Source organism: Oncorhynchus nerka, linkage group LG9a (assembly GCF_034236695.1).
Source record: "Oncorhynchus nerka isolate Pitt River linkage group LG9a, Oner_Uvic_2.0, whole genome shotgun sequence".
NCBI classification, from domain to species: domain Eukaryota; kingdom Metazoa; phylum Chordata; class Actinopteri; order Salmoniformes; family Salmonidae; genus Oncorhynchus; species Oncorhynchus nerka.
In genome coordinates this window covers 60383422-60396855 of record NC_088404.1, presented here as the reverse complement: position 1 = coordinate 60396855, position 13434 = coordinate 60383422, and the positions used below count along the sequence as shown (strand labels likewise).

The window sequence follows — 13434 nt, the reverse complement described above, 5'->3', positions numbered from 1 at the left end:
AAATAGGTCATTGTCTGTGTTCACCCGTAGCTCAGTCGGTTGAGTGTCTTTGCAGTGGTATGCTTACTCTATAGTCATCGTCTTAACCACTGTCCTGTCTGTTTTGTATTTGTAAATAATCTATTGGACCTAGATGGGGAAGTAGGACTGAATGTCTTGAAATGCTGAGACCTAAGGACAAACCACCATTCACGACTTGAACAGCACCACAGACGACAACCTCGTGAAAATCCTCAATGTATTTTACAAAGGACTATGGTTATTCAACGCTGTTTCCTTTGTTCCAGCCCAGTAGAAACACTCCTCTGCCAACAAACTAAAGGCTCGATGAGTAGAATCAGCTGGAGTCCTGCGTTAGAACTAAAAAGTGTGCATACCCTGAAGTTAAGATAGGACTACTTTAAACCAGACACACTAAAACCACACATATAGCATTGCCGTTGGATATATTAGCATAAATTGAAAGATCAAGCACTCAATAATGCATCTTATTTTGTGGTTCAAAGTTCACAAATATAACAACTCACTTCAGACAGGCGATATGATGGGGAATGCTACCTAGCACAGAAACACTAACAGCCCAGGGCTCAGCTGGAACGTAGAAAACGTGTAGGGAGATTTGTGAGAAGGGATAAGGACTACGATTTCTCCTCAGTAAACAGTAGTGGTTCTTGTTTCCCCAGCCCTAATTCAACCCAGACCCTTTAGTGATTCAGAGTATGTACACAAAAAACACTAATATACAGAAGACATTTGGTACATGAGATTATTCATAAAAGTCATTGCAAACCCTTTATAATGCCATGGTGACTATGGATACGTTTCTAACCAAAAAGGCACTGCTGTGTTGGTTTGGCTGCGAGGACGATGACTTAAACATTCTTTCATGACTCAATCACAGTCACTCTCACCGATCGATGGCCGGCAACTATTTCTAATATAAACAAGGAAAATGGTGTGTAGGCCTTAACACAGGGACCCTTTTGAAGAGAACTTAAGTTCAGGGCTTCGATGAAACATGGACACACAAACGATACATAATTGGGAAGAGATGGATCACTATACTGAAGATGTCATGAACATTTCAGACAGCAGACCTGTATATTTGACAGATGTAGTTTGGGGACAGATCTTCTCCCATAGGGCTGCAGTCTGACTACATACATTTCTGTGTGAACTTTGGCAAAATGGACAGGAAACACGTTAGAACAATGTAAGCAGCCTGAGGAATATTAAAATATTATAATTTCCCATTTCATTAGCTATCGCATTCACGGACGGTTAGAAGTAGGATCTTGGATAGCAGGCTGGTAAGCGCAAAAGGTGGAACTGCCCCCCAGGTGGAAGTTAAGGCATCACATCTTGGAGGAGGCAGTGATGGCAGCTGCACCTCCACGGGTATACACTCTCACAGCGTCCTGTGAGGAGACAAGGAGATTTGAGGCTATTAAAAAAACACAATCTTGTTTACGAGGGGTCCTGAGAAAAACAGTCACATACTAAATAGAAAGGAATAAGAAAAAAGTACAAACTAAAAGTTCTACCTAAATACAATGTGTACGAAACTATTTAGTTAATGCAAATTGATGTTCATGAAGGATCTACAATATACTTAAAACTGCTCACGTAAATAATGCGACTACACTTTGATCTTTATTTTTCTCCAAATATTTCCTGAATTATTCCTATTCACCTGCAACAAGCCAACTCAGATGTGCGAGTGCTTTTCCTACTTTGACTATACTGCATCATTCATGGGGGACGACATACGCTTTCGTGTCTGTTGACAGCAACAAATGGACTTACCTTCTTGGGCTCAGCATTGTTGAGTAGGGCCTGGACCCCATTTCCATAGTCTGCATGCACAGACATCAGGTTCTGAACCTGGAAAAACAGGGAGTGAGAGCAGAGAGAGAGGGTCCGAACAGTGTTGTTAGTGATGGCACTATACATTATATTGCAAAGATGGCCTTTGTGGTAGTGAGGAAGATGATACCAACTATATAACAGCCATAATTGCTGATACTAATGATGATGAAAGTGATGACTTAGACAATCTTAATGATGGTGATGACAACACACCCAGCGTTTCTGGATGAAGACTTGGGCTCCCTTCAGGGCACCAGCCATATTCTGACAAAGCCTCTGGCGCTCCTCCTCGTTCAGCACCTTAGTGAAGAAGGTACGCACCTGCAATACATATACACAAAGGGTCAGGGCCCTGGTCACATACATCAATCAGCATTAAGAAACAATCAATTAAATATGTATTTCATTATTTGTAATCATAAAGCATTTAATATGTATAATAACAAAGATTTCTTTATAGGGTGTATCATTATTGGCCCTGCCAGTGTAGTGCACACAGCTCTGTGTGTAGTAAATTAACCTCAAGTCACATCAGTACAACCCCCTTTACCGGACAGGGAAGACATGAAAATGCTGGGGTTAGTGGAAAAGTATGTTGTCGTTTTCCCTTGAAGCCGAGCTAACGATTCCGGATCACCGGCTTTAATCAGACTGATTCCACCAAGATCTGTCCTCTACAGCAGAAGCTAGCATTCCTCGTTCTGACGTGCACCACCCGGCATCAGTGCAAATCTCTTGAGTCTCTCGTCTCCCCCTTTGACAGTAACTAATGCATTGATACATTGGCATTAAGTGTAATGTGTAACTCTTTAGGTTGACATTCAGTAACTTCATGTTAGAACTGAACCACAACTGTCATTTTAAAATTGCTCACTGCACAACTCAGTCATTACTTTTTAGCAGTATGCGCCCGCATGACCTGTTAAGTACAAGCTTGATTGTGTAAAGGCCACAATTAGAGTATTGTTCTCTAGCAATTTGATAAACAAATGATTGAATTTACCCTGTGACCATTGATTCATGTATTGATTTTTATTATTACATTTGTAGTTCAATGATTACTATTATTCTCAGTTCTGTCTTAAGTGTGTTATTGCTAAGATAACTCATGAATCAGATATTCTTCAAATACAATGTTTGTCCAATAATCAACTGGTGCCATTCATAAAATATATTAATTCATAAAGTTTAGTAATAACTTAACCAATATTCCCAACATACGGGTTCTCTACCTGTGTGACGTTATCGTCGTCAGTACTGTTGTAGCGGCCCACATCTGGGGACACCTTAAACCTGGTCTCCACGTGCTGGGGTTGGGTCTCTGGAGCACTGAAGCTGTTGGGGAAGTAGTTGGGAGCGCCAGCCTGGTTGTCCAACATGCACATGGGCCCGTCTCGCTGGTAATTGGCCACACGGGTCCTGAAGGGGCAGTTGACGGGCAGCTGCAGGTAGTTGGCGCCCAGCCGGTGCCGGTGTGTGTCTGGGTAGGAGAACAGACGCCCCTGCAGCATCTTGTCAGGGCTGGGCTCGATGCCTGGGGGCATGTTGCTGGGGTCAAAGGCTAGCTGCTCGATCTCAGCAAAGTAGTTGGCAGGGTTTCTGTTGAGCACCAACCTCCCCACAGGAATGAGGGGGTACTCCTCGTGAGACCACACCTAAGGAGTAAGAGAGAAGTGTAGCTACCTCGCATGCCAACCAAGGTACACGGACGTGCAAACTAATTCCATGAACATGTAGGCTTGCATGACCCCCTAAAATGTATTATTTTCACCTAATAATTATCCTGACTAAATGACAGCTGAAAATCAGTTGCCAATCATACTAACGCTCACAGATGCTATGACACCGTAACAGATATCAGACCACTGTCAGATCTTTCAGTGTTTATGTTGAGGAAGTCCCCCCTCTTGTGGAAAAGCCAGAGTACTGCCAATGTCTGGATATTCTGGGAATGTGTTTTTGTGGCAGGTTTAAATGGCTCAGAAAGTACAAAGACATCAGGTATTGCCGTCACATTCTTTCAAAACCAAGGGAACATATTGATAAATGTTAGGGAATGCACCTACTATAAAGAGAGTGGTTCCCACATAACTTATGATAAATATAGCTGCAATATCTCATTTTTTGGGCGACCCGACCAAATTCACATAGAAATTGAGTTCTAAATTGTTCTTTCTCATTGAAAGTAAGTCTAAGAAGTGGTAGATCTGTTCTATATGCGCTACTTCTATGATGCCCGTTCTCACGTATTTCCTTTTGGTTTAGTACACCAGCTTCAAACACCTGAAAATACAATATCTTTGGTTATGGAAAATATATATCACAGTGGTTTAGATGGTACAATGATTCTCTACACAATGACTACTTGCTTTGTCAAACTTAAATTAGGCAAATGGCGGAGAGATTACTGCTTATTGCATCTCTAAGGTACCTTGGTCAGGTCAAAGGGGTTCCACTGGAACTTCTCTGCCTGCTCAAAGGTCATGACCTGGATGTAAAAGGACCAGGAGGGGAAGTTGCCGTTGGCGATGGAGGTGTAAAGGTCTCGAATGGCATAGTCCGGGTCGGTGGAAGCCAGGTGCTCGGCATCCTCAGGTTTCATGTTCTTGATGCCCTGGTCTGTCTGTGATGTGAAGGTTGCTATGGGTTACTATGAATCCTGTCCCAATTTCTCCAACTACGTTTCCTTCTTTCCCACCATTACCCTCTTGTATCCTTCAGGTAAATTAGGTATAGTTGACTCCTCTATCCATTTAAGTGTAGTGCATTTCACTAGTCCTGTACACTACATTATTTTTAATTGTGCTTTGACCTTGTAATGGAACTTGCAGTAGACAGGCTGACCCTCGGCGTTGACCAGCTTGAAGGTGTGGGAGCCGTAGCCGTTCATGTGGCGGAAGCCGTCAGGCAGACCACGGTCACTGAACAGGAAGGACACCTTCACAGAGACGAGAACAAACAGAAGACCATGAACAAAGACACATATTCAGTCATTAGCAATTGAGCTATTGTAAGAAAATAAGATCTAGAAAAACGTAAGTCTATAAGGATGATGTAATAATCTGATCAGGAAAGGGATGCATTCGCAGCACCCACCATTCCTAGACATAATGGCATAGCTATGAAGTTGTTAATGGCATGTTGTTACTAAAAATGTGGCTTAGTGTGGGGTGAAATAAGAAAATACAATGTCAGAAAACCATCCATCGATCTATCGTGTGCGCGTGCATGTAAAGGTCTGGTTGCAGGTAGAGAGGAGCAACTACAGCACCTGATGCATACACTCAGGACGCAGGCTCCAGAAGTCCCACACCATGTCTGGGTCCTTTAGGTGAGTCTGGGGGTTGCGCTTCTGAGAGTGGATAAAGGATGGAAACTGCACAGACAAAGGGATATCAGAGAGATGCGGTAATGGTACATATCATACGGGGAAATTAACTGATGTATAGCACCATAACACATAATATCCACCCATACACACAAAACATCTTGGTCTCACACACACACCACCCTGAATCTTGGCCAGGCGCACAGCCACGCACACTACACCCTGAACCTTGGCCACGGTAACACACACTACACCCTGAACCTTGGCCACGGTAACACACACACACCCTGAACCTTGGCCACGGTAACACACACACACACACACTACACCCTGAACCTTGGCCACGGTAACATACACACTACACCCTGAACCTTGGCCACGGTAACACACACTACACCCTGAACCTTGGCCACGGTAACACACACACACACTACACCCTGAACCTTGGCCACGGTAACACACACACTACACCCTGAACCTTGGCCACGGTAACACACACACACACACACTACACCCTGACCCTTGGCCACGGTAACACACACACACACACACTACACCCTGAACCTTGGCCACGGTAACACACACTACACCCTGAACCTTGGCCACGGTAACATACACACACACACTACACCCTGAACCTTGGCCACGGTAACACACACACACACTACACCCTGAACCTTGGCCACGGTAACACACACTACACCCTGAACCTTGGCCACGGTAACACACACACACACACTACACCCTGAACCTTGGCTGGGCACACAGGCTCAATCTTGACTCACACGTGCCTGGACTCACCAGCATAGCATCCCTGATAAAGAATATGGGGGTGTTGTTGCCAGTAAGGTCCCAGTTGCCCTCGTCAGTGTAGAACTTGACTGCAAAGCCACGTGGGTCTCTCACTGTGTCGGCTGAGCCCGATTCCCCAGCTACATGCGTTAGAATATAAAATATATGACAATTAGAAAATCACAGTTTAAACAAGACATTTTTACAGACGGGGAAAAAATGACTGTCTATTTTCTGGAATTTATTCAATAATGTATTGAAGAAACATCACCGTCTTTTTGGATGTTGTAATTGCTGAATAATTTAAATTTTGCCTTTATTTTGTATCATTTCAAAAACTCAAGAAATGCCAAACATTGCTGAAAAAGCTAGAGTCAAGTCAATTCAATAGAAAAGAGATTCCAGGGAACTTTAGGTGGGTTCAGGGAGCCTATATGTTTCTAGGACATGTAGGCTAACTGTATCAAAGTATTCATCCAAATTGTTCACGGAGTTTGCCTTTTCTTTGGACTCCCAGCTAATTTAATTCCTGTAAAGAGCAGGTTTCCCACTGAGGCTTTGGGTCAGGGTTAGTGATGGACACTTGCACATCAAGGTTACTACACCACGGACCGCTCGTCACTTGACAGCATCAATCATGTAGACAACACCATTTTCTCATGGGGCTCTTGCCCAAGCTGTTTGTATAGCTCTGGCAGGAGACAACTGTCCAGGCATCCGCTATGCACGTTACTAGAGCTGTTATAAGAGTGTTATTTGGTCAAATTAGGAATTTTCTATTCGTCAGAAGTTATCAGAAGAATCCTAGACCGAGTTCATGTTATCGGCAAACATTGCTTTTGCAGACAATCATAACCAGAGGCAATGACTAAAAGCATCATAAACAAGCTAATATTGGAAGCAAATACATACTACATGATACAGTTCTTCTTTACACATGTTCTTGGGGAAACAAGTAAACGTGTTTGTAGCAGTTTTATGGAAAAGCCGTAGGGAGCAACCGCAATACAATTTTACTATGTAAGTTTTGATTAAATACCAGGAAAGTGTGGGATAAAAAATAATTAAATGTCATGTAGACTAATGTAACCAGTAGGAAAGTGGTGGTGCGTCTTACCCACGGTGGAGAAGCGGATGGCGATAGGTGTGGTCTTTCCCACATGCTCAAACACCTTGGCCTTGCAGTAGCGAGAGATGTCATGTGTCACCTCAAAGTACCCGAACGCTCCTGTTGAGGGAGAGGCAGTACATGGTCAGTTACCGTTTTATTTTGTGTTAGCTCGTTAGATATATACATTTTTGTTCCCTTATCGAAGTTGCCAAAAACGTATTGTCATTGAAACCAGACGCCAGTCTCTGCTGTTGCCAAGGGTTGTTTTCCGAGACTAGAGATGGCACAGCTAGTTAGGCTAATGTAAATGATCACTCCTAATTGAAAACCAATGTATCTTTACGGTCATTGTAGGCAGTGCAAAGCAAAGTTACTTGTGTAACCCTGGTTCTCTGATAATATGAGAATGATGTATCACTATGGAGATTCGCCAGGATCACCAACTCTAGGAAGGACCTACTGTATCAAAAGCATATGCTGGAGACACAGGTAGAGTGGCAAATGAGGTGAGCCCCTCACTTCCTTATAAGAAGGCGCCCTCTCATTCTCTGGTCCCTCTCAAGCATGCTTCTCTTCCTCGCGCCCTTGCCAGCAAGGGAATGCGGTGATACATCTCACCTCATTATCAGAGAACCGGGTTTACGAAAGTTACCTTAAGTTCTATCAAATACTTGTTTCGATGTATCATGATGGGGATATGGCCAACTCCTGTATCGCAAAACATTCTCTGAAGCCTCAATAGTCCAAACATTAGCAACCTTCAAGAGGCTCCGAAACTGAGAGAGTACGAACCAAGAAAGTGCAGAAACAACCAGTGACCTTGTTACAAAGTGAGGGGAAACCCAATCCGTGTCTCAAAAACGAGCGCCCAAGATAAACTCCTCTGTAGAAGAGGGCCCTTTCAGGCCCCTCCAAAGGCTGTCAATCTCACCATTATAAAACAATATAATGTTGCCCAATGAGGGAAGAACATAACACCCTTGCCTGAGCTCTCGTTCAGTCCACGTAGATGTGCAACGAGCATACGCCCTACTGAGGAAGGCGACAGGTGAAAAGCCATTGGCCCCAAGGTGCAACAGTAAGAAAATGTCGACCTAAATAAAATCTACATAATAGGGATGGATAAACGGCAATACTGTCAGGGCCTTGGCAGGCCAAAAAAGCGGACCTTAACAAAGAAAACCTTTTTCTCTGTCCAACAAGTCCTGCCAGGAGCATAGGAGCATGGAAAACAGAGTAGGAAGGAACAGTTGGTTTAGTCATTCCACTTCTCCAAGAAAAACAACCCAGAGCGTGCATGAGGAGGCTGGCACTCTCTTCCAAGATCCGAGGGCCTGTCTTTTATTTATTTTTACTTAGCACAGTATTCCCTAATGCTGGGAAGTAGAACAGCTATGTAACTGGTATGTCTTGGCCCTGTTTCAATGGAGGGTTGTCAAGAGCGAACATATCCCCAGCCTCTTGCTCCCAACTGATGGGGATGTCTGGTTATCTGAACCAATTGCAGTGAAAAGAAACTGTATAAATAAATGAATAAATAAAGACAGAATGTACCATATCATTATCTGAGGCTCTGATGTCTGGCGAGTGCGCCGTCCTCGCTCAGCCCCTTCTCCCACCAGCGCTAGGCTTATGGTATGACCACAGCCTTAAATTGCACTATGGGAGGCACAGAGGTTTTAGTCTAATCACACAGATCTCCTCTCCGGCATCTGGATCTAGGGTGTCTGAGTCCAGTTGTTTCCCAACCACCTCCATTAGATCAGCATGATAAGCCAACAATATATATTTTTTAAAGGTCACATTGATGGCCAATTTGTTGGGCCAAGTACGTTTACTGAAAAAAATTGAGGCAGTAAAGTGGACCATCTTTCTAGCGAGTGAGGTGCCATTGTCGTTAGTAACCCGGCGCGAGGGACTAAGGTGCTAAGCCAGAGACGGCGCCACCGTGGGAGCGTAACCAAACCTAAATTCCTCCATATTGTGCATGTTCAGGCTTGGGGTGCCCCTAGCAAGAATCTTACTAGTGAGGGGTTTGTCCTATGAGCTCTTAGCTTCCCTGAGGCATGCGAGTACCACCGAGAATTGCTTTACCGCGGCTGAATGACACCGGTCTCTTCTCGTTGTATAGGTCCCTTAACGGGCACGGAAGATCCCAAACTCCAATGGAGACCATGAGGGGAATGGGTGGAGGATAACCATGACCTCGCTAGGTTGCGGGAAGCTGAGCTTCAGCTTTCGCTGTTGGCTTGGAGGCGAAAGGGGCTATCGAGATAGATGCTTGTTTAAACCTCAGACCTGCCCCAGTCAGCAATGCTCACAGGACTCAGGGTCGTAAAGTGCCTCTTGGGCATGTTCCTTTCCCAGGAAATTGATGCATAGGTGGGTATCCTTCCCAGCAATCATGGAATCGCAAGTGCAAGAACGTGGGGGTCCGACTGCTGGGCTAGGCTCGTCCTGGGATACCAAAGGCCATTGTGAGGAACAAGGCTTGCTTGGAGGAAAAAGCAACACCAGTTGTAAGAACAACGAGTAGACTGCGTAGGCTAGCTAGTTAGAAGCCTTGCAGCTGGTGGCTAGCAAACGGTTGCTTGTGTAAACAGTGTTACGAGCTAGATAGTTAGAAGCCTTGCGGCTTTCTCGTTATGAAGTGAGGGATCTCACCTCCTTCGCCACTACCTCCTTGTCTGCAACAGAAGCTTCTGACAAGTCCTTCCAAGAGTTGGTGATCCTGGCGAATCCCCATAGTGATACATCAAAACGAGAGAACCACTGAACTTGTCATTAGACAAAATGAGGTGAGGTTATATTCAACTTCACAAACAAATGTGCTGCCTTCACCATGTTGTGTACACATCCCTTGGAAGATTAGTGCGTAAACACCTGCAAATAAAGCCATACATGTGGTGCACTTTACCCCTCGTGTAGTGGGCCAACAGATTGTCACATGATCATGGTCTTTATAATATTAGACTGGAGAGCCGTTTACAGTTGGCTTTTTGGCGTAGGCCCACAATTGATAACTAGATGTCTAGAACAGGGTAGTGTTTCTCCAACCAATACGTGAAGCTCCACTATTAAGTAAAACATCTAGTGGTGTTTGACTGCCTCTCCAGCTCTGTCATTTCTGCTTGTCTAAACAGTTTGACACATATACTGAACAAAAATATAAACGCAACATCTAATGTCTTGGTCCCATGTTTAATGAGCGCAGAAAGAAAAGACCCAACATTTTCCACACATTTTCCTCTGTTGCCAGAGAATTGACTTAATTTCTCTACCAATGTCATTTTAGAGAATTTGGCAGTATATCCAACCGGCCTCACAACCGCAGACCATGTGTATGGCATATCTGTATTCCCTGTCATGTGAAATCCATAGATTAGGGCCGAATGAATTTTTTTCAATTTACTTATGTTAACTATAACTAAGTAAAATCTTTGAAATGGCTGCATGTGCGTTTATATTTTTGTTCAGTATATATTGCATTAATACCAATCAGTGCCTGTCTTAAATTCATTGGTAGTGCTGGACACCCACCGCCTCCCTTGGCGTGCACCACCCTCTCTGGGATGCGCTCACGGTCGAAGTGTGACATCTCATCTATGAATGGGGTGTCCTGCACCAGGAGGGGCCCCTGGGGACCTGTGGTCATTATATTCAGCTTGTCCCCTACCGGGTGACCAGCCCCTGTGGTCAGGGTGTCTGGCCTCTGAAGGGAAAGCAATGGAACAGACATTATACATAGCGAAGACATTGAATGATCAAATGCTTTTTATTTTTTACCTTTATTTAACTAGGCAAGTCAGTTAATTAACAACTCATTATTATTTATAATCACAGCCTCATTGCTTCATTCATGTTATTTATTGTTACAATTCAATATTGGCCAATTCAGATTTAAGAAATGTATGCCTTTCCTAAGCACTTCTCAATAGTTGGTATTCAGATTTACCTTATGCAGGTGCGTAACGGGCTTTGCAGGCATGGTTCCCTTGCCCGCTCGGAATACATTTATACCCCTTTTTAATGATTACGAACTTGTCTTATCGCTGCAACTCCCCAACAATTGGGCTTTCAGTACATTCATATAAAGCCATTTGAATTTTAGCGACAGACTGAGTAAATACCCAGCTAGCACAGTCGATCTGGGCCGATTCCGGCTGAGAGTCGGGGTACTCCGCTGAGAGTCAAACTCGGCGTCATGTGGCCCGAGTCAGGGCCGCCTTCAGCAGTATTACTTCTGGCTACGATGCGGGGAATGAGCTCGGGCCGATTCAGGTGTGAGTTATCTGTCCCAAATGTATTACTTGGGGCTCGGGTAGATTGGGGCTACTCTATGGCAGATGATTACACGGGCTGCTTTTTATAGTTAACATTTCATTATTTATTTTTCTGTGATCAAAAAATATAATTAACATTTAAATGAAATTCTTTGAGTCCTGTGTAGTATTTTGATACTTTTTCAAGTCAATTAATAAGCATTAAAACGTTTGTGTAAGGAACTCTCCGAGTTCGCAAGTTTTGAGGAAGCGTGCCATCGGCATGCCGACATAGACCTACACATTTATTTACATTTGCATCGGGCCGCTTCTGGTAGGATGCCGATCAAAAAAATTCGGCTGAATACTGGTCGACTGAAACGGTCCGACTCTGGGCAGTAATTCATTTGGATTCCGGACCGATTCAATCAGTTCCGGCCTCCAGAAGAGGCCCGCTCCTGGGCCGATTCCTAATTTCTAGCTGGGTATATGGCGAATGAAAGAAAGCCATGTGTTTACTTAGTCTCATCACAGACAACTTTAGCATTTTAGCTAACTTGAAACTTCTTATTAATTTATATCTACTTGTCATACGAAATGGGTGATTGACATCCACAATGCATACCATAACAAATGCATACCATAACAAAGATAACATATCATAGAGGAAGGCCTTACAAATTGTCAGACTCCAGCCACCCTAGTCAGACTGTTCTCTCTGCTACCGGGCGGCAAGCGGTAACGGAGCGCCAAATCTAGGTTCAATGGGCTTCTAAACAGCTTCTACCCCCAAGCCATAAGACTCTTGAACATCTAGTCAAATTGCTACCCAGACTATTTGCAGTGCCCCCCCCCTCACACCACTGTTAACTCACTGTTGTCATCTATGCATAGTCACTTTAATAACTCTACCTACATGCACATACTACCTCAAGTAACCGGTGCCCCCGCACATTGACTCTGTATCAGTACCCACCTGTATATAGTCTCGCTATTGTTATTTTACTGTACCTACACCTGTTGTATTCGACGCATGTGACTAATACAATGTGATACTAAACGAGTTGCTGACGCCGCGCTTTCCTGATCGTGGCATAGCCGCGTTCCGCCTAGAGAGAAGGTCATGAACGTCTAATCAGATCATTGTAGCTAGAAATATTCTATTCCAAAAAACAAATGCAAGAGCTCAACCTGCAAGTGCTAAGCGGACGATAGCTAACAGCAGCCATCTAACAATTCCTGACCCCCTCCCCATGCACAACCAGAAATGAATTACAATTCTAACACAAATGTGACTTTGTACGAAATGTTGTGGAATTGTATAGTGCCAGGGTTCTTAAATGATAGTAAATGTGCTAACTGTCGAGCCAGGAGACACGAATAGGACCCTGCACGACCTCTCACCTATTTCACAACAAACTCCCCTTGCGTCAACTGCGCAACATCATCGTCGCGTCTATATACATGAATCATCGAAATGGACAAACCTGAGTGCTTCGGCCCTCTTTCCATAGCTTCATTTGATCGGTTGCTTTCCCTCTGTAATCAGTCATCGTGAAGGCAAAACGTTAAACCACAAATGCGTGAAAAAATGGATATGCTTGCCAGCTAAATAGCAGAGTTGATGTACTTTGTACGGCTTGGCTCCTCCTCCTTGGCTAACGGAGATTCATTCCGTCGATTCAGTTGCGAAACGTTTCTTAAACGGAGGCTAACGAAACGGGACATCTCAACATATTTCCAATAGAAATTCTCGTTTTAGTTTGGACTAATAACCTAGCTACTTTCGAACCGAAGGGCAACAAAGGGAGTGACAAAGGGAAATAAGCAGGGAGATAACAAAATCACAGATAGCACAAACATGTTAAACCAGGCCATTTGTTGCAACTCTTATATTTGAAACAATGTTTACACAAGACACATATTTGGTGGCACAACCATAACTAGTGCATGCATGGCATTGATCACAAAATGCAAATGCTCACTGTAGGCTAAATGAAAATATTGCTTCAATAATGAATTTGGCACAGTAGGAAATATTGCATCACATTGTTGATTGTGGAATGCAAAGG

The 13434-nt window shown here is 43.9% G+C and overlaps 1 protein-coding gene across 2 annotated transcripts; it reads right to left on the bottom strand.

Annotated features, from left to right (window-relative positions):
• Window positions 1-221: 221 nt before the first annotated feature.
• cat (catalase) lies at window positions 222-13023 on the bottom strand. Of its 2 annotated transcripts, XM_029668786.2 has the most exons (11): window positions 12850-13023; window positions 10641-10812; window positions 7107-7217; window positions 5999-6129; window positions 5141-5245; window positions 4682-4807; window positions 4301-4492; window positions 3102-3524; window positions 2083-2190; window positions 1807-1884; window positions 222-1418 (listed from the first exon to the last, which is right to left on the bottom strand). In XM_029668786.2, exons 1-11 carry the CDS (start codon window positions 12913-12915, stop codon window positions 1356-1358), a joined length of 1575 nt encoding a protein of 524 aa, XP_029524646.1. In that variant the 5' UTR covers window positions 12916-13023; the 3' UTR covers window positions 222-1355. The 2 variants fall into 2 exon arrangements, with proteins under 2 accessions (XP_029524646.1, XP_029524647.1); XM_029668787.2 differs by lacking the exon at window positions 10641-10812 and having other exon boundaries at window positions 12850-13016.
• Between the last annotated feature and the right edge of the window lie 411 nt (window positions 13024-13434).